The 20820-nt window shown below is 60.7% G+C and overlaps 2 protein-coding genes across 2 annotated transcripts in view; both read right to left on the reverse strand.

Annotated features, from left to right (window-relative positions):
- Window positions 1-4954: 4954 nt before the first annotated feature.
- LOC128949249 (collagen alpha-1(III) chain-like) lies at window positions 4955-7464 on the reverse strand. Its single transcript, XM_054294107.1, has 3 exons — window positions 6902-7464; window positions 6500-6821; window positions 4955-5230 (listed from the first exon to the last, which is right to left on the reverse strand). Exons 1-3 carry the CDS (start codon window positions 7258-7260, stop codon window positions 4955-4957), a joined length of 957 nt encoding a protein of 318 aa, XP_054150082.1. The 5' UTR covers window positions 7261-7464.
- A 1536-nt stretch (window positions 7465-9000) lies between these two features.
- Window positions 9001-20820, reverse strand: part of SHANK3 (SH3 and multiple ankyrin repeat domains 3) — a 146685-nt gene continuing 134865 nt past the window's right edge. The window contains 2 exon segments of the mRNA XM_054294108.1: window positions 9001-9549; window positions 9551-9635. Of these exon segments, the coding sequence (XP_054150083.1) occupies window positions 9088-9549; window positions 9551-9635 (547 nt within the window). The 3' untranslated portion in view covers window positions 9001-9087.

Here is a 20820-nt window from a genome sequence, read left to right on the forward strand (position 1 = left end):
CAGGCGGAGCTTTCTTATAAATTTATTACATAATAATAATAATAATTAATAATAATAATATAATATAAGAAACATAGATCTCTGTGGGGGATGTGTATCACAACGTCAAGGGCGGGAGGCGAATGGCCGCACCTCCGTGACTCCGGAGAAGGAGAAAGCTCCTCCGAAAATCCATACAAAATTAAGGGTGAAGTCAAACTGACCCTGGGAAATTAAAAACGGAACGAAAACCCACAGGTGAGTCCGGCTGGGGGACGGAACCGAGAGTGTGGCAGGGCCGGGCTGTGCACATGCAGCGGGCGTGAGGGCGTGGCACATGCATGGGCAGTGAGGGCCTGGCCGGACAGCGGCCGGCCGGCCGGACAGCGGCCCCGCCACGGATGGGGCCGGCGGGGCCGGGGATCCCCCGGGAGCTGAGTGACCCCGGGGGGTTCTGCTCTTTGTCACAGTCGGGGGAACGGACGGGCGGATGGAGGGGGGCGATGGCGCCGGGCTGGACAACGGAAAAATATCGACAGCTTGGGGGGGAAAAAACCCCTTTGGAAGCAGGGGGGAAAAGAAAAGGAAAAGTGTCTCCCTTTGTACAGCGGAAAAACCCGAGTGGTGGAGAAGCCATGAGAGGAATCACAGTAACGCCGCGGCCCGGGGCGGGGGCGGCGCGGCCGGGGGCGGCACGGCCCTTGGGTTGGCGTGGCCGAGCCGTGGTCAAGGGGTCGGCGTGGCCAAGAGGCCAAGCGGTGGTCAAAGGGTCAGCACGGCCGAGGGGTTGGCGTGGCCGAGGGGTTGGCGTGGCCAAAGGGCCGGCACGGCCAAGGAGTTGGCATGGCCGAGGAGTTGGCATGGCCGAGGGGTGGTCAAGGGCTTGGCACGGCCAATAGATTGGCATGGCCGCAGGGTTGGCATGGCCAAGTGGTCAACACGGCCAATGGGTTGGCACGGCTGAGGGGTCAACACGGCCAATGGATTGGCAGGGCCAATGGATTGGCATGGCTGAGGACTTGGCGTGGCCAACGGGTTGGTGTGGCCAAGGGGTGGTCAAGGGCTTGGCATAGCTGATGGGTTGGCATGGCCAAGTGGTCAACACGGCCAGTAGATTGGCATGGCCGAGGGGTTGGCATGGCCAAGGGGCCGGCACGGCTGAGGGGTTGTCAAGGGCTTGGCACGGCCAATAGGTTGGCATGGCCGAGGGGTTGGCGTGGCCAAGTGATCAACACGGCCAATGGGTTGGCATGGCCAAGGGGTTGGCGTGGCTGAGGGGTTGGCGTGGTCAAGGGGTCATCATGGCCAATGGGCTGGTGTGGCCAAGGGTTGGCGTGGCCGAGGGGTTGGCATGGCCAAGTGGTCAACACAGCCAATAGATTGGCATGGCCGAGGGGTTGGCATGGCCAAGGGGTTGGCGTGGTCAAGGGGCCGGCACGGCCGAGGGGTGGACAAGGGCTTGGCACAGCCAATAGTTTGGCATGGCCAAGGGGTTGGCGTGGTCAAGGGGCGGTCAAAGGGTGGGCACGGCCGATGGGCTGGCATGGCCGAGTAGTCAACACGGCCAATGGGTTGGCATGGCCGACGGGTTGGCATGGACAAAGGGCCAAGGGGTAGTCAAGGGGTTGGCACGGCCAAGGGGCTGGCATGGCCGAAGGATTGGCATGGCCAAAGGGCTGAAGGGCGGTCAAGGACCTGGCACAGCCAATGGATTGGCATGGCCAAGGGGTCAGCATGGCCGGGGGCTCAGCATGGCTGACGGGTTGGCGTGGCCAAAGGGGCCAAAGGGTGTTCAAAGGGTTGGCACAGCCAAAGGGTTGGCGTGGCCGAGGGCTTGGCATGGCCAAGGGCCAAGGGTCCTTAAAGGGTCAGCACAGCTTAGGGGTCAGTGTGGCTGTGGGGTCAGTGTGGCTGTGGGGTCAATGGGTCTCAGGGCTGACCAAGGGTTTGGCACGGCCAAAGGCTTGGCATGGCCGAGGGGTCAGTGTGGTCAAGGGGCCAGCCTGGCCAATGGGTTGGCGCGGCCATGGCATGGCCGAGGGGTTGGCGGGGCCAAAGGCCAAAGGGCTGGCGTGGCCGAGGGGTCAATGTGGCCGAGGGGTCGGCACAGCCGATGGGTTGGCGTGGCCGAGGGGTCAGCGTGACCCCCGATTGGCGTGGCCGAGGGGTCAGCGTGGCCAAAGGTTTGGCATGGCCGATGTGTTGTTGTGACCGAGGGTCAGTGTGACCCGGGGGCTGGCAGAGCCGGGGGGGCCGAGGGGTCAGCATGGCCGAAGGGTTGGCGTGGCCGGGGGGTCAGTGTGACCCCAGGGGTCAGCGCGGCCGAGGGGCCAGGCCGGGGTCGGGGGTCAGCTGGGCTCCCGCTCTGCCTTCTCCCGGATGGCTTTTCCAAAGGCAAGGTGGCCCCGGCTCTGGAGGGGTCCGGAGCGGGCGGGCGGCGTGGCCGGAGCGGGGACAGGAGCTGGGGACACCGGGAATCACTCCCGGGAAGGGGACGGCAGCGCTTTGCGAACGGCCACGGCAGCGACCCGTGGCCGATGGGCACCGTGGCACCGGGTGGGTGACCCTGGCCGCCGGCACGGGGCCACCCCCGGCCGGTGGCACAGCGGGGCACAGGCTGGGAGTGCCGAGGGGCACCGGAGGGACACGGGGGGGACACGGAGGGGACACCGGGGGTCTGTGCTGGCAGCTGGAAGGGCCGCCCCAGGTGAAGCCAGTTCGCCTGAGGACCCTGATGTCCTTTTGGAAGTCCCTTGTCCAGCTCTGCCATGTCCCCGCGGCAGCGCAGGGGACAGGGATGGGCAGGGGACGGGGGTGGGCAGGGGACAGGGATGGGAAATGAGGGGGACAGGGATGAGTGGGGCAGAGGACAGGGATGGGCAGGGCGGGGGACAGAAATAACGATGGTGGGGGACACAATGAGTGGAACAGGGCACAAGAATGAACGGGTGGGGGACAGGGATGACCTGAACAGGAGACAGGGATGAGTGGCACAGGGGACAGGAGTGAGCAGGGCTGGGGACAGGAATTTATGGGACGGTGAACAGCCATGAGCAGGACGGGGGACAGGAATGAGCGGGGCTGGGGACAAAGATGAGTGGGACAGGGGACAGGGATGAGTGGGACAGGGGACAGGAATGAGAGGGGCTGGGGACGGGGATGAACAGGACAGGGATGAGTGACACAGAGGGGAGGATGAGTGGGGAAGGCGACAGGGACAAACGGGACAAGGGAACAGGATGGGGATGAGAGGGGCTGGGGACAGGGATTAACGGGACAGGGATCAACGGGATAAGGGGACAGGGATGAGTGGTACAGGGACAGGGATAACGGGACAGGGATAAATGGGACAGGGATAAACGGGACAGGGATACAGAGATGAGTGGCACAGAGGACAGGATGAGTGACACAGGAGAGAAAGGATGAGTGGGGAGCGGGACAGGGATAAACGGGACAAGGGGACAGGGATGCCCGGCACAGGGGACAGGGATAAACAGGACAGGGGACAGGGACAGCAGGACGAGGAGGCTGCGGGACACAGGGGGCAGCTCGGTGGCAGCGCCGGGCGCTCTCGGGACGGGCAGTGCGGGTGGAAGTCGCCTTCTCTGGCGTGGGGCCTGACTGGGACGAGCCGTGGTGTCCCCGCGAGCGGCGCGGGTGACACTCAGTGTTCGCCAACACAGGTACGGCTGCAGCTGCTTCAGCGGGAGCTGGGGGTGCGGGCCGGGCACGGCCGCGGCTCCGCGGGCGCGGAGCGGGCACCGCCATTTCCGCCCTCGGGGGGCGCGGAGGAGGAGGAGGAGGAGGAGGAGGAGGGAGAGGAGGGAGGGGAAGGCTCCTCCGAAATGGCGAGAAGGCGCACAGCTCTCCGGTCCCAGAGCGAGCTTGAGCGGAGCGGTTGCGCTCCGCGGTTCGGCCTCTCGCGGCGAGAGGCGGCCGCGGGCGGGGGTCTCCGTCTCGGTGTGGCCCCGACAAACAGCTGCGGAAGGGGCGGAGACCCGGGACACCCGGCGGGACGCGCCGGGCTGCCCGCGCTCAGGCCACCACTGTCACTGCCACCCGCGCCCGTGGCGCCCGCGGAGCCCCCGAGCCCCGGGGGACACCGGGGGGGCTCCGCGAGGGGACACCGGGACAGCGGTGCCACCCAGGGGACACCGAGAGCGCCGGGGGCTGCCGGGGCTGCGGGGATGGGGAGGGACAGGGGAGAGGGGCAGGGAGGGACAGGCAGGAGGGCAGGCTGGGGTGGGCAGTGCCAGGCAGGGTGGGCAGTGCCAGGCAAGGTGGTCAGGCAAAGCAGTCAGTGCCAGGCAGAGTGGTCAGTGCTAGGCAGGCATGGTCAGAATGGTCAGGCAAGGTGGTCAGTGCCAGGCAGGGGTGGTCAGGCAAGGCAGTCAGTGCCAGGCTGGGGTGGTCAGGGTGGTCGGGCAGTGCCAGGCAGGATGGTCAGGGGCGGCCAAGCAGAGTGGTCAATGCCAGGCAAGGGTGGCCAGGCAGGGTGGTCAGCGCCTGGCACGGGCAGTCAGAGAGAGTGGTCAGTGTCTGGCAGGGTGGTCAGGGCAGTCAGTGCCAGGCTGGGGTGGTCAGGGAGAGTGGTTAATGACAGGCAGAGTGGTCAGTGCCAGAGAGAGTGGTCAGTGCTAGGCAGGGGTAGCCAGGGTGGTCAGGCAGAGTGGTCAGTGCCACACTGGGGTGGTCAGAATGGCCAGGCAGGGTGGTCAGTGTCAGGCAGTGCCAGGCAGGGTGGGCAGTGCCAGGCTGGAGTGGCCAGGCAAGGGTAGCCAGGGTGGTCAGGCAGGGTGGGCAGTGCCCGGCAGTGCCAGGCAGGGCGGTCAGGCAGGGTGGGCAGTGCCAGGCAGGGTGGGCAGGGCAGTCAGTGCCAGGCAGGGTGGGCAGTGCCAGGCAGTGCCAGCCAGGGTGGGCAGGGCAGTCAGTGCCAGGCAGGGTGGGCAGTGCCAGGCAGTGCCAGCCAGGGTGCTCAGCCACGGGCGCGTCCCCACCGGGATCCCCCAGGGGAGCGGCCCCGGGAAGGGTCAGGCACAGGAATTCCCGGGAATTCCCAATCCCACAGCGGCTCCACGGCACCGGGACGTGCTCCGCCCGCCATGCCACATTCCGCCGTGCGACATTCCGGCACGCGACATTCCCGCACGCGACATTCCCGCATGCGACATTCGACCGTGCGACATTCCCGCGTGCGACATTCCCGGCGGGATGCGGAGGGGCCGGGAGCGCCCCGGGATGTGCGGAGGAGCTCGGGACAGCACCGGGAGGTGGCGGAGGGACACGGGGACAGAGGGGACAGGAAGCGGAGGGGGCAGGGGAGAGGCACAGGAGGGTGGCACGGGATTGTCTGGGATGGGATTTGGGATGGGAACTGGGACAGGATTTGGGGTGGGAGGTGGGATGGGAGCTGGGATGGGATTTGGGATGGGACCAGATTTGGGTCGGGATGTGGGATGGGATTTGGGATGGGATTGGATTTGGGACGGGATTTGGGGTGGGAGATGGGATGGGATGTCAGATGGGAGCTGGGGTTGGGATCTGGGACGGGATCGGATTTGGGGTGGGATTTGGGTCGGGATTTGGGGTGGGAGCTGCCAGCCTGTCCCTGAGCCCGGAGTGTCCCGGGAATGCCGCACACAGCGGGGACACAGAGCAAGGGTGGCACCGGCCAGGTGAGGGGGCTGGGATGGATTTGGGGGACACAGGTAGGATGGATTTGGGAGCAGGTAGGATGGATTTTGGCCGCACAGGTGAGGTGAATTTGGGGTAAGGGATGGGATGGATTTGGAAGCACAGGTAGGATGGATTTGGGGGGCACAGGGGAGATGGATTTGGGGGATAAGGGTGGGATGGATTTTGGGCTACAGGTGAGGTGAATTTGGGGGATGTGGGGGGGATTGATTTGGTGGATAAGGGTCAGAAGGATTTGGGGTAGTGGTGGGATGTATTCGTGGATGATTGCACAGGATTTGGGGCCACAGGTGAGGTGAATTTGGTGGATAAGGGTTGGATGGATTTTGGGGATGTGGGTGGGAGGGATTTGGGGGCACAGGTGAGGTGGATTTGGGGGATGTGGGTGGGATGGATTTGGGGGATGTGGGTCGGGCTGGATTTGGGAGCACAGGTGGGATGGATTTGGTGGATAAGGGTTGGATGGATTTGGGGGCACAGGTGAGGTGAATTTTGGGGATGTGGGTAGGATTCATTTGGGGGACACAGGTGGGATGGATTTGGGATAAGGGTGGGATGGATCTGGGGGAGATTGCACAGGGTCGGGCTGGATTTGGGGGCACAGGTGGGATGAATTTGGCGGTAGGGGTGGGATGGATTTGGGGCCCCGGTGGGAGGGCGCAGGGTGGGGCTGGGTTTAGAGGGCGGATTGCGGGGAGGCGACCGTGGGCGGGGCTGGCACGGAGGGTTTGGGGGCCGAGGGTGACACTTGGTGACACCGTGGGGCTGGCAGGGCAGATCTGGGGACACGGGCGCTGGCTTGGGGGGACAGGGATGGGACATGGGCGGCGCGGCGGGGGCTGCGGGGACACGGCCGAGGGCGGGACCTGAGCTGGGCAGGGGACACCGGGCGGGCGCGGTGGCACCGCGGTGGCGCAGGGGAGGGGCCGGGACGTGCCGGGCTCACCGAGCCCGCCATTCCCGGCTTGTTTTTGTTTTTCCCGGGATACTTTTTCCCGGCTCGTCGCCCACCGGGCCCTTCCCCGTTCCCGGCTGGGACAGCGGGGTGGCAGCCGGGGATGGGGAAAGAACGGCGCGGGTCGCCATGGGGGTGAGGGCTCGGGGACAAGGAGATGGCACCGGGGACCCTCCTGGGGACAGCCCGGTGCCTGACACAGGGCAGGGACATCCCGGGGACATCCCCGTGCCCCGACATAGGACAGAGGACATCCCGGGGAGGTCCCGGTACCCCGACACAGGACAGGGACAACCTGAGGACATCCCGGTGCCCGAAACAGGGTAGGGGACATCCCGGGGAGGTCCCGGTACCCTGACACAGGACAGGGGACATCCTGGGGACACCCCGGGGGAGCTCCGGGCCCTTTTCCCTGGCAAGGTCGGAAAGGTTCGGAGATGTTGAGGGTCAGGACGGAGCTCCCTGTCCTCCCCTCTTAGCACCAGAAGAGTTTTGTTAATGCCTTCCTGGGGGCCTCGCTCGGCTTTTGGGAGCACCGAGCCCTCCCCTCCCGGCCAGCCGGGCCGCCCCCGCCCGGGGGACACGCGGGTGGCGCTGGGGACACCACGGGGAGCGTCCCCTCCCCCGGGCATCGTCCCCGCGGCCACCGCCAGCCCTGGGACCCCCAAAATCGGGGACACCTCCCTGCTGTGTGCCTGGAAGACTCGGTGTGTCCCAAAACGCAAGTTTGTGTTTTTGTGGTTTTTTTTTTTTTTTGTGTGTGTGTGTGTGTTTTTGTGATTTCTCTGAATTTTTACAAATCCAGAGCGTCTGAAAGGAGCTGTTTCGGGTTGGTGGGGAGGGGGATTTTAGGGGTTTTTGTGGTGTGTTTAAAAAGACTTTTTCACATTCATTCAGTCGCTTAAAAACTCCCGCGAGCCACGGGCGTGCCGGGAGCGTCTCCTCCAGTCCAGAGATAGGAATTCTTTTAGGAAAATCCTAACAAAAATCAGGTGGCTATAGCTCTGGAGATATAGATATATAGATATTCTCTCTTTCCAAATATAGAGCTGCTTAAAAAGATGCAAAACGAGGGATGAGCAGGGTTTTGGGGGTTGGGGGGGGGACGGAAGGCGTGTGTGGGGAGGGGGGAGGATCCTGTAATTCGTTATCTCGTGGGGCTTATCAGCTGCTCTCTAGATAAATGCACGGAGATTAAATAATTTCCCATCAACGCTTTTCCCCCCTTTTGGAAAAAACAAGACCCCAAGCCCAGAGGAAATCAAACCTTTCCCACCCCCCGCCCCCTCCCCTCTACACGTTGCCAAAGCGATTTTTTTTTTTGTGTTTTTCGTTTTTTTGCTGCGGGATTCGTCCCCCCCAGCCTCCCGACATTCCCAAACATGCTTCGATCCATGCGCTCCTCGCTCCCTCTCACCCGGCCGGGGCAGCAGCTCAGAGTCCGGGGGGGGTCCGCCTGGCGGGGGCGGGGGGGTCTTCTGGCACGGCCTGGCACGGCTCGGGGTGGCACGGCCGCCGCTGGAGCCTTCCCGGCCCTTCCTTCCTTCTTTCCTTCCTCCTTTCCTTCCTCCTTCCTTCCTTCCTTTCTCCGGGAGCGCCGCCGGGATGGCCCCGCTGGAGCCGCCGCCTCCGAGCCCGATGGGGACACCTGGGGGACCTGGGGCCACCTCCTGGCAGGGACACCTGGGGAGGTTCAGGACCCAGGGACACCTGGGGGGGACCCGGGGCCATCCCCTGTCAGAGACACCTGAGGGGGACCTGGAGCCATCCCCTGGCAGGGACATCTGGGGGGGGTTCAGGACCCGGGGCCACCCCCCGATAGGGACACCCTGTTGGGGGGGGCAGGACCTGGGGGCATCCCCTGACAGGGACAATTCTGACCCTGCCGGGGACATTTGGAGGGGTTCAGGACCTGGTGCCACCCCCTGGCAGGGACACCCGGGGGGGTTCAGGAACTTGGGGCCACCTCCAAGCCGGGCAGGGACAGCTGTGACACTGCCGGGGACATCTGGGGGGTGTCAGGAGCTGGGGCCACCTCCCGGCAGGGACATCTGGGACTTGTCAGGATCTCGGGCCAGCTGTGAGCGTGGCAGGGCCACCCGGGAGGTGCCACCCCCGCAGGTGCCACCCGCCCGCTCGGGCATCTCGGGGGCTCCAGGCCGTGTCGCCGCCGAGGTGCCACCACCGTGCGTGTGGCCGGTGCCACCCGGGCGGGGCGCACGGAGCGATTTACAGGCCAGCCTCTCCGGGAGAGCGGGAACGAGGAGGAATTTCATGCAACATTCCTGGGCCGGAGGCGGCGGCGCGGGGCCGGGGCGGGAGCGGGCGGGAGCCGGGGATGGGCGATCGGCGGCCCCACGCCCTCAGTGCAGCGCTCGGAGAAGGAGAAGGAGAATCCGAGTGGGTTTTCTTGGCTTGGGAATTCCGCCCCGCCCTTCCCACGGCGGCTCCGGGCGCGGTCAGCTGTCCACCAGCTGCTTGAGCGCCCGCTCGATGTTCATGCGGTGCCCCACGCGGGTCACCCCCAACTCCACGAAGTCCTCCTTGGTCAGGGCGGGCAGGTGCGTGCCCTCGATCTCGTGGTCCTCGAACTTGTCCCGGTGCTCCACCAGGTTGATGCTCTCCAGCCAGTCCCCCACGTCGTACTTGTTCCACAGGTGCAGCGGCTTCTGCATGAAGGGCCGCGGCGGGTGCAGCGTGTGCAGCGGCGGCCCCGGCGACGGCGACGGCGACGGGGAGCGGCTGCGGGCGCTGACGCTGCGCACCACGAACCGCACCTCCTTGGGCTCGTGCGGGATGGAGAGGCTGGAGGATTTGAGGATGGTGGGGGGCGTCAGGCCGTAGGGCCGGACGGTGCTGAGGGGCTCGGGGCGCTCCAGCGCCGCGGGTTTGACGGGGCTGGGCGTGCGGCGGGTGACGGGGGTAGCGGCTGCCGGGCCGCACGGTGAAGGTGGTGCCGGAGCTGCGCTGGGAAATGGTGCTGAGTTCTCCTAAACTACTGAAAAGTCTGCGGAGAGAGCGGGGAGGCGGGGGGAGAAAAGAGAGGAGAGGGAAGGGGTGAGGCCGGGTTTGGGAACGGGGGCGCGAATCCAGCGGGGCTGGGGGAGGTTCGGGGTGGGGGGACGCGGCTCGGGTGGGATATCCCGCTGGGGATGTCCCAAAGATTCCGGCAGCGCCGCCAGGGTGGGGGTTCCCGGCCGGTCCTGCCCTCCTGGGGACTCTGCGCCCCCCCAAAGTGTCCCCAGCCCTGGGGACAAGGACCCTGTGCCCCGTCCTGCTCCGTCCCCCCCTCCCCGTGCTGATCCCGCATGGAATGGGAGCGACCCAGCAGAGAAAAGCTGGGATAAGAGGGAACTTTCCAGCATTTTCCCGGGATGGAGGGACCCTCTGGACACCCTTGGTGACGGTCACCTGGTGGCCAGGGTGGCGTGAGGAGCCCAGGGGTGGCCGGGCCGGTGGCCCCTTGGCACTGGGACATGTGGGACCCCCTGGCTGTGCCACCGTGGGAATCTTGGATGGGGACAAAGCTCCTCAAAGCGCTGCTGTCCCCTTGGCATTGTCCCCATCCTGCCACTGTCCCCGCGGGATGGACAGGGAATGGGAAAGGAAAGGGATCTGACACCTGGGTGAATCCTAGGAAATCAGAGTCCTGTGCTCTGGAGAGGCTGGGAGAGCTGGGAATGTTCACCTGGAGAGGGGAAGGCTCCAGGGAGAGCTGAGAGCCCCTGGCAGGGCCTGCAGGGGCTCCAGCAGAGCTGCAAGGGACTGGGGACAAGGCCTGCAGGGACAGCACCCAGGGAATGGCTCCCACTGCCAGAGGGCAGCCATGGGTGGCATCTTGGCAATGAGCAATTCCTGCCTGGGCTGGCATTGCCAGAGCAGCTGGGGCTGCCCCTGATCCCTGCAGTGCCCAAGGCCAGGCTGGGCACTGGGGCTGGAGCAGCCTGGCACAGTGGGAAGTGTCCCTGGATGGGTTTTGAGGTCCATCCCATCCCATCCCATCCCATCCCATCCCTGCCACTCCACTTGTCCTCAGAACTATCCCATAAAACTTCCTTCATCCTGGTGCCTCAGCTTCCCTGCTCAGCCTCCCATCTCAGCTCCCTCCTGGAAAATCAGGACACTCTGGAATGCCGCTGGGATCCACCACTGCCTCGATTGCCACCTCCTAGTTTTGGGAATGCTGATGAACTCCGAGGATCCCATAAATCCATAGCTCTGAAGGGATGAGCTGAACGTGGCTGAAGATCCGCAGGATGAGCCGTGTACCTGATAATTCCCATTTTTGAGCCACGTTCCTGATAACTCCCATTTTTCTGCTTCCCTGGCACAGCAGAGAAGGAATCACCTTTTGAAGCTCTGACAGGGAAAAGCTGGATGTCCCAGGATTTCTTGGATTGTTCCTGGGATCGCTGGGATCTTTTCTGCAATTATTCGGATCATTCATGGGATCATTCGGATCATTCCTGGGATGGCTGGAATCGTTCCTGGCAAGGCTGGATTGTTCCTGGGATGGCTGGATTGTTCCTGGGATGGCTGGGATCGTTCCTGGGATTGTTTGAATCTGGGGATCACTGGAACTGTTCCTGGGATTGTTTGGATCATTCCCTGTTCCTTGGTGAGGCTCCCCTGTGGCTGCTCTGGTGTTCCGTGGTGGGCCTCAAATCCTTGGAATTGTCTCCCACAATTCCCATGGCGGTTTCCAAAGGGGCTGTGACCCTGGCCTTGGTGTGGACCTGCTCCCAACCTTCCTATGGATCTTCCTCCAAACCTTCTCCCAGTCTTCCTATGGATGTTTTTCCAATCTTCCTATGGATCTTCCATCCAACTTTCCTATGGATCTTCCTGAATTTCCTATGGACATTTCCTGACCTCCTCATGGATCTTCCTCTGCCGTCCTACAGATCTCCTCCGACCTTCCTGAGGGGTTTTCTCCAACATTCCAGTGGAGGTTTCTCCAACATTCCCAAGGACCTTGTTCCAACCTTCCAACGGATCTTCCTTTGACCCTCCCACGGATCTTCCAGCGAGATCTTCCTTCCAATGGATCCTATGGATCTTCCTTCTTTTCTATGGACCTTCCTCCAATGCTGATCCCAAACATAGCCCTAACCCTGAACCTAACCCTAATCCTGATCTTAATCCCGATCCTGACCCTAACCCTGATCCCGACCCTAAATCTCATCCCAAGTGCAAACCTGATCCCAGCCTTGACTCTGCCCATAATCCTGATCCTAACCCTGACCCTGACCCTGATCTTAACCCTGGATCTGACCCTAAGCTTAACCTTAACCCTGATCCTAAACCTGACCCTAACCGTCACTCTAAATTCACCTCAACCCTGATCCTGATTTTGATCCTGGTCCTAACCCTCAACCTGACCCTAACTTTAACCCTGAGCCTAAACCTGACCCTAATCCTGATCCCAATTCACTGCTGGTCCTAACCCTGATCTGCATCCCAATCCCAATCCTAATCCTAACCTTGATCCAGACCCTGATCCCAACCCTAACTCTGATCCTGACCCCAATCCCAACCCTGATCCTGATCCCAATCCTCACCCTAACCCTACCCCTGGCTTTTCTGGGGAACTGGGCAGGGATTCTGGGAACCGGGCAGGGATACTGGGAGCAGGGCAGAGATACTGGGAAGTGGACGGGGGATACTGGGAGCTGGGCAGGGGATACTGGGAAGTGGACAGGGATACTGGGAGCTGGGCAGGGATTCTGGGCAAGGACCAAACACTGTCCGAAGTTTTCCTAATCCCGGTCACTCCGGTGGATGGGAGGTGGAGATCCCAAAGGATCCAGGAGCAGATGTGGGAGCAGGACACGGAATTCCTGCTGTCCTGAACACGGGAGCTGCGGGATGAACCTCGAGATGAGCCCTGGGAGGAACCTTGGGATGAGCCTGGGAGGAATCTTGGGATAAACCTCGGTATGAGCCCTGGGATGAGCCCAGGGAGGAATCTGGGAATGAGCCCAGGAAAGACACTGGGAGGAATCTTGGGATAAGCCCCAGGAGGAGACCTGGGATGAACCTTGGGATGAGCCCAGGGAGGAACCTTGGGATGAGCCCAGGGAAGAGCATTGGAAGGAATCTTGGGATAAGCCCTAGGGTGAGCCTAGGGATGAGTCCTGGAATGATCCATAGGATGATCCAAGTGCCCCCAGTGCCAACACAGGGGACGGTTCCCCCTTGGTGTCCCCCAAATATCCCAAATTTTCATGACACCAGTGCCAGGATTGGGGGAACGAATCCACGGTTGGATCCCATGGGATGAGCCCCCCACGGCCGAGAGGAGCCTCCGGAACGACCCCGCTCCGGGCGTTCCTGGAAAGATCTGGAGCAGGCCGGGAGCTCCCGAGCATCCCACGCCCCTGCCCCACCCGGGAGCAGAGCAAATCCCTGGGAATGGCATCCAGCAGCCGTCGGGAACGCGGGAACGCGGCCCCCGGCATTCCCGGAGTGTCGGGATCCGGCGCCGCTCTCCCGGGACGGGGCCGCGGCCTCGGGATTTCAGCGCTTGGCAGAAAAGGACAAGGAAAAATCAACCGGGAACGGCTCCGGGAGCCGGGACACGGATGGAGCCGTAGCTCCGCACACGGGACGGGACACGAGGACGGGACACGGGGACAACACGCAGGAAGCACAACCAGGAGCACAGAGCCGGCCATGCACGCTGGGAAATTCCCAGGGGGAATTCTCCGGCCCTCCCCATCCCACGGGTTGCCCCTTCCAGCCCAAGGGAGCTGGAGTGGGAACAGCTTTTCCCGGGATCCCGCTGCTGTCCCATCCCAGCCTGGGGAGTCCTTCCAGAAGCTCTGGAAGCCTCTGGGATATCCTGGAGTCATTGCTGGAGAAGAGGAATCCCTGGATCCCGGTTTTCCTGCTGTGGCCTCAGCTGGATTCCCTGGGGGATTGGGGGGATCCCAGCAGCTCCCTCCTCTGTCTCATGGAATGTTTGCTCCAGAGGGGCACTTGGGAGCCCCCCACCCCGGGGAACCATAGATGGATGGATCCTGGTGCATCCATGGTTTGCTGGGATTGGAATGGGGATGCTTTGCCCCCTTTCCCAGAGTCCTTCCCAGGGTATTCTCCACCTTTCCCAGATTCTCTCCGATCATTCCTGGAGTTTTTCCCACTTTTTCTGGGGTCCTTTCCCACTTTTCCTGGGGTCCTTTCCTCCTTCCTGGGATCTCTCTCACCTTTCCTGGGATCCTTTCTCACCTTTCCTGGGGTTTCTCCCACATTATGTGGGATCTCCCACTTTTCTTGGAGTCTCTTCCAACATCCTTAGGACTTCTCCCACCCTTCCTGGGATCCTTTCCCACCTTTCCTGGTGTCCTTCTCTTTTCCCACTTCCTGCTGTCTCTCCCACCCTTCCCGGAGGACTGAGCCGCTCCAGGATCTCCCCATCCCACCACAGCCCCAATCCCCCGGGATCCCGACGGGAATTTCCTCAGCAGGAACACCAGCGGGAAGAGCCGGACACGCCACCACAGCACAGGGACAGGGCCATGCTCCCGAGGGACGCGCACATCCCGCAGCCGGCGCCGCTCCCTCCGGAACATCGGGAACGCCGGCGGGAGCGGGGCAGCAACGGGGACGGGGGAGAGACAGGTGAGGAATGGGACATTCCCGGTGGGATGGAGCTATGGAATGGGAACGTGCTCACTTACACAACTCGCCCACCCTCCGGAGGCCAGAGGCGGATCTAGGACAGAGCAGCGGGACATGCACATGGAAGCAGGAAAAGAGGCAATGAGAGAAATGTTAGCTCCGGTCCGGGAAGCGCCACACGGAAAAAGAAGCCACCGGACGTCGATCCCGAGGGATTCGGGGCCGGGAGAACCGCGGGAATCGATCCGGCCTTGGTGTTCCCTGAGTGGAGACCCCCGGGTGGGTTTGGGGAGAGTTGGGGGGATTGGGAATGGGGGAATGGAGGGGGTGGGAATGGGGGAATGGAGGGGGTGGGAATTGGGGGGGAGATCGGGATGGTTCCCGTGGGATGGGTGAGGGCGTGGCCAGCCGGGAATGGGGCGGTTGGAATTGCATGGATTCAGCCAAAGCCTGGAGGGTTGGACAGCGACAGAGCTGCTGGGAGGGCTGGGAAAAGAGGGAACAGCGGGGAGGGATTCGGGAAAGGACCAGGGATTTGGGAAAGAGAGGAATTTGGGAAAGACAGGCAAATGGGAAAGGCAGGGAATTCAGGAAAGGCAAGGAAATGAGGGGATTTAGGAAGGGCAGGGATTTGGGAAGGAACGGGGATTTGGAAAGAGAGGAATTCGGGAAAGGCAGGGATTTGGGGAGGGCCAGGGATTTGGGAAAGGCGGGGAAATGGGAAAGAGGAATTTGGGAAAGGCAGAGAAATGGGAAAAAGGAATTTGGGAAAGGCAGGCAAATGGGAAATGCAGGGATTTGGGAAAGAGAGGGATTTGGGAAGGAATGGGGATTTGGGAAAGGCAGGGATATCGGAAAGAGGGATTTGGGTAAGGCAGGGATTTGGGAAAGGAAGGAAACAACAAATGCATGAGAAAAATGCCCCACAGCCAAAACAACACCGAGCAGCCGACACAAAATTCCCAAGTTTTTCCATGTCCCCCCGGGGCTGGTGACAGTGACGGTGCCATCAGCCACCCCCAAAGGCCACGGGATGTTCCCGGGGATTCGGTGCTTCCCAGAGGGAATAACCTGTGGAAGATCCCTGGGATCCCTGGGCTGTGCTGTTGGGAAGGCGGGAATGGCCTCATCCCACCTGGATATGGACAAGGAGCTTCCAGGTTTGGAATGTTGGCTCAAAACGCCCCCAAACCCCTGGATTATTCCCAACTTTAACCCTTTCTGCAGTGGAACAGGCAGGAAAAGCCGGAGCTGTGCCAGGAGTAGGGACACCTCGGGAATGCCAAAAGTTGGGAGCTGCCATTGGAGCAGAGTCTGGGAACATTTGGGAATGTGGATTTGGGAATTTTTGGGAAGCATGCGTGGTTATCCCTTGGGAAAAACATCCCAAGGGGCCCAGGCTGGAGCAGGGATGGGGAGGAGACCCAAGGGGGTCTCAGGCTGGGATTTGTCTGGAGCAGTTTTGGGATTGGGATTTATCCGTGAGCTCTGTCTCGGAGCAGGGACAATCCAGAGCAATCCCGGGAAGCTCCAGCAGGGAGCTCTGGCAGGGTCAGGAATGTTGTAAATAAAATTCCCTTTTTTCCTTCTCTGATCCCAGCAGGAAAAGGGAATTCCGGGTTGGAATCCATAGGAAAATTCCCAATTCCTCGAGTGTTGCCCCTGGGCCTTCCCAAGGCAATCTCTTCCCGTGCGAGATCCCGCAGAACATCCGGAGCTCCCTTCTTCCCTGAACTCCACCTGGAATGGATCCCTCCGGATTTCTCCAAGGAAAATCCCCTTTCCCACGATTCCCACCTCAAGGAAAAGGTGACAAAGCCCAGTTCAACGGGAACATGGGGACAATTCCACTCTTCCCACTCTGAGGCTCCCTCAGGACCTGGAGCTCATCCCATGGAGCTCCAGGCAGCCCCACTGCTCTTCCCAAATTCCCAAAAAACCCATTTCCTTGGGATAAGCGTGATGGGTGATGCTGGGATGGGAGAAGCCAGCAGAGCGGTGACGCGGGGACACGGTGACACCGGGACAGGACACGTGCTGGGAGGACCCTGTCTCCTTGTAGGCATCAAACCCTTCCCAGATCCTGCAGCACCTCAGGATCCTCTGGGATCAAGGGCTGGAAGGGTCCTCTCAGTGCAGCCTCCCAGAATTCCCGATTTTCCACAGCTCAGCCTCCCTGAGGACCTCAAAGATCCCCAGCCTTTGAGAGCCTGGGGAAATTCCATGGAAACCCAGAGGGGAGGGGATCCAGGGGATCCCACTGTGCCTGGGGACCCCTGCAGCAGCCTCTTCCCATGGGAAGTGGAATCCATGGAGCCCAGTGGGAGGGAGGGTGGAGAACACAGGGGTTGTGGCCATCGGCAGCGTGGCCACCTCCATCCCAATCCTGGAATCTCCATCCAAATCCTGGCCACCTCATTCCACATCCTGGTCACCTCCATCTGAGTCCTGGAATCTCCATCCAAATCCTGGTCACCTCCATCCCAATCCTGGTCACATCTATCCAATCCTGGTCATCTCCATCCAAATCCTGGTCACCTCCATCCCAATCCTGGTCACCTCCACCCCAATCCTGGAATCTCCATCCAAATCCTGGCCACCTCATTCCACATCCTGGTCATCTCCATCCCAATCATGGAACCTCCATCCCAGTCCTGGTCATCTCCATCCCAATCCTGGAATCTCCATCCAAATCCTGGCCACCTCATTCCACATCCTGGTCACCTCCATCCCAGTCCTGGAATCTCCATCCAAATCCTGGTCACCTCCATCCCAATCCTGGTCACATCTATCCAATCCTGGTCATCTCCATCCAAATCCTGGTCACCTCCATCCCAATCCTGGCCACCTCCATCCCAATCCTGGAATCTCCATCCAAATCCTGGCCACCTCATTCCACATCCTGGTCATCTCCATCCCAATCATGGAACCTCCATCCCAGTCCTGGTCATCTCCATCCCAATCCTGGAATCACCATCCCAATCCTGGTCACCTCTACCCCAACCCTGGTCACATCTATCCAATCCTGGTCATCTCCATCCCAGTCCTGGAATCTCCATCTAAATCCTGGTCACCTCATTCTCAATCCTGGTCACCTCCATCTCAGTCCTGGAACCTCCATCCCAATCAATCCTGGCCACTTCATTCCCAAACTTTGCCACCTCCTTCCCACTCCTGGCCACCTCCACAATCCTGGTGACCTTCTCTCCAGATGTGGTGGGAGGGGGGCACCTCCTTCCCAATCCTGGCCATCTCCTCCTCAATCCCAGCCACTCCTTCTCAATCCTGGCCACCTCCTCCCTAAACTTGGCCACCTCCTCTCCAAAAGTTCCCACCTCGTCCCCACCCCTCCCTGCCACACAAATCCCCTCTATTCCCACCCTTCCTTGCTCAACGATCCCAATCTCCCTTTTCCTTCCCTCCCCACAGCCAATCCCCTCGATTTTCATCCCAAATCCCTGCTTCCCATGGGAATTTCCCCAGGAAAAGCCCCCAAGCCTACAAGGAAACAGGGAGGTGTTTTTCCAAGCTTTTGCTGGGATGTGACACCACTCCTGGGACACGGAATTTATTCAGGATCAGAGAAAAAGAGGCAGCTTTACCCTAAAAGGAACTAAAACCCCAAAGGGCTCAAGTTTCTTCTCCTCCTCCCTCAGATCTGTGGGAATACAAAGGAATTCATGGAATTGCAGAGCAGCACCGGAAACGCTCCCTTTGGAAGCTCGAGTTCCGCTTCCCAGGAGCCTTTTTGGGGTTAAAGAGAAACAAAGGCACGAGAAAAGACATAAAAAACCCTTGGAAAAGTTTCCCTTTGGATCCAGAGCTCCAAACTGGGACACTTGGGATGCTCCTGGGAGTCCCCAGGGGCCAGACCTCCTTGGAAAAGCTCCCCCCGAACCTGGATCCAGAACCCCAAAATGGAACATTTGGGATGTTCCTGGAAGTTCTGAGGAGCTGTTGGAAAAGCTCCATTGAGCTGGGATCCAGAGCCCCAAACTGGGACATTTGGGATGTTCCCAGACGTTCTGAGCAGCCAGAAGCCCTTGGAAAATCTTCCCTGAGCTCAGATCCAGAGCTCCAAACTGGGACACTTGGGATGTTCCTGGGAATCAGTGGAAACCAGGACCCTTTGGCAAAGCTCTGCCTCACCTGGAGCCCCAAACTGGGATATTTGGGATGTTCCTGGAAGTCCCCAGGGGCCAGAACCTCCCCTGAATCTGGGTCCAGAGCTCCAAAATGGGACATTTGGGAAGTTCCCTGGAGTCCCCAGAACTCGCTGGAAAAGCTCTCCCGAATCTGGATCCAGAACCCCAAAATGGAACATTTGGGATGTTCCTGGAAGTTCTGAGGAGCCATTGGAAAAGCTCCATTGAGCTGGGCTCCAGAGCTCCAAACTGGGACATTTGGGATGTTCCTGGAAGTTCTGAGGAGCCAGAAACTCTTGGAAAATCTTCCCTGAGCTTGGATATGGAGCTCCAAACTGGAGCCAGGAGCCAGAACTGGTTGGCAAAGCTTCCCTGAGCTTGAGCTTGGATCCAGAGCCCCACACCAGGACCAATGGGATGTTCCTGGAAGTCCCCAGGAGCCAGGTCCCTTTGGAGTCCCAAAACCTCAGAACTCTCCTGGAATCTGCCTTGGAGATTTATCAAAGCCAAGGAAAACCCTGGGAAAAGCTGGAAACCTGCGGCTGGGATTTAGCTGGAAAAACCTTTGGGATGGGCAAAGCTCCCACAGTCCTGCACTTGGAGCCTCTTTCCAAATTCCAGAGGAAAATACAAAGCTCTACCTGGGAATGACCTGGACAAATCCCGGGCCCTCCACATCCCAAATTCCTGGGAGTTAAATCATGATTGGTTTGGAAAAGAAAGGGTTTTTGGGATGTTTGGGATGCTCCTGGTGAGTCCCAGAGGTCGGGAAGATGGATCCAATGGGGATTATGGATGCTGGGAGCCTGGTAGGGCTGGGCGGGGACACGGGACGGGAATGTCTTGGGGAATTTTGCGGGAATGCCGCCTGGAGCACTGGAGCAGTGAATCCGGAGCCGGAGCTGGCTCCGGGCATGGAACGTGGCTCCCGAAATGCTGGGAATGGCCGTGTCCCCAATGACACACACACACCTGTCACGGTCACCGTCAGCTTTATTGGGGACACGGATGTCACACGCGGAACGCGCTCGGCCCCGCGCGGCTCCCGGCACATCCCGAGCCTCTCCCAAGGCTCAGTGGGGTTTTCCCAGGATCCCGGGATTTTCCAGGATCCCGCCACTGCTCCAGGAATCCCAGACAGGAATCCCAGCCGGGGCAGGGAACAAGAGGGCGTCACCTCAAGGTGAAGTTGGGTTTTTGGGAAAATTCGTTCCCGAGAAGTTGATGGAGCGCTGGAATGGGATGCCTAGGGAAGGGGTGGAAGCCCCATTCCCGGCGGGATTAAAAGCCGTGTGGATGTGGCACTCGGGGACACGGGGCAGCGCTGGGGGTGGCTGGGCTCGGTGGGATCAGAGGGATTTTCCAGCCTCAACAATTCCAGGGTTTTGGGTTAAACACGAAGAAGCTTCTCTTGGACACGGCCACCAAGGGCCACCACGGATGAAGGGAAGTTGACCCCTTGCTCCGCTGCCATTGTCACCGTCCCGGGTGTCCCTGGTCCCGGAATTGTCACCGTCAGTGGCCTGAACTGTGACCTGACGATGCCACTGTCAGAATTCCTTGGGCTCTTTCCCAGTCCCTCGGCTCAAAGGTCCTTCCGTGGACGCCCGGCTTGGGAGGAGACAGAGCCGGAGTTAGAGCTCAGGAAAAATCCATGGATTGGGGCTTCCCGGGGTTCCCAGCCAGGGAGCATTCCCACAGGGATCGGTCAGGGAAAGGCGCCGGGCACTGCTCTGGAGCAGGGAATTCCCTGAGCTTGCACGGAATTGCTGGGAATTCAGGATGAATGTGGGGATGGAGGAATTGCAGGATGATTCCCGAATGGCAGCTGCTCCGCCAATCCCATGGATCCCGAGCTGCTGGAAGGGTTGGGGAAGGATCAGGTATGGGAACATCTGTGTCCCCGTCCTTGTGGGACTCCAGGCCACCTCAGTGTCCCCATTCCCAGATTCCAGGACACCTCATTGTCCCCTCTGGGGACTCCAGGCCACCTCCCTGTCCCTATCCCTGTGGAACTCCAGGTCACCTCAGTGTCCCTGTTCCTTGAGGAATTCCAAGACCCCTCAGAGTCCTTTTAGGGACTCCAGGTCATCTCAGTGTCCCCATCCCTGCAGAATTCCAGGGTCCCCATTCCTGTGGGTCTCCAGGACACCTCCATGTCCCCATTTGGAATTCCAGGTCACCTCAATGTCCCCATCCCTGCAGAATTCCAGGCCACCTCCCTGTCCTCATCCCTGTGGGATTCCAGGCCACCTCTGGCTCCCAGTAGCTCTTGAGGGACATTCAGGTGACACTTCCCTTCTCTGGACAATTCCAGAGCCTGGAAAATGCATCCCAAACTGGGTCACTGCCTCTTACCTAACCGTGCTCCCATTATTCCCTGAATTCACAGCAATTCCATATAAAAAGCCAGGAGAACTCGGA

The sequence above is a fragment of the Melozone crissalis genome, unplaced genomic scaffold, assembly GCF_028551555.1.
Source record: "Melozone crissalis strain CALT ecotype California unplaced genomic scaffold, PUWL_Pcris_2 ptg000208l_1, whole genome shotgun sequence".
Classification (NCBI taxonomy): Eukaryota; Metazoa; Chordata; class Aves; order Passeriformes; family Passerellidae; genus Melozone; species Melozone crissalis.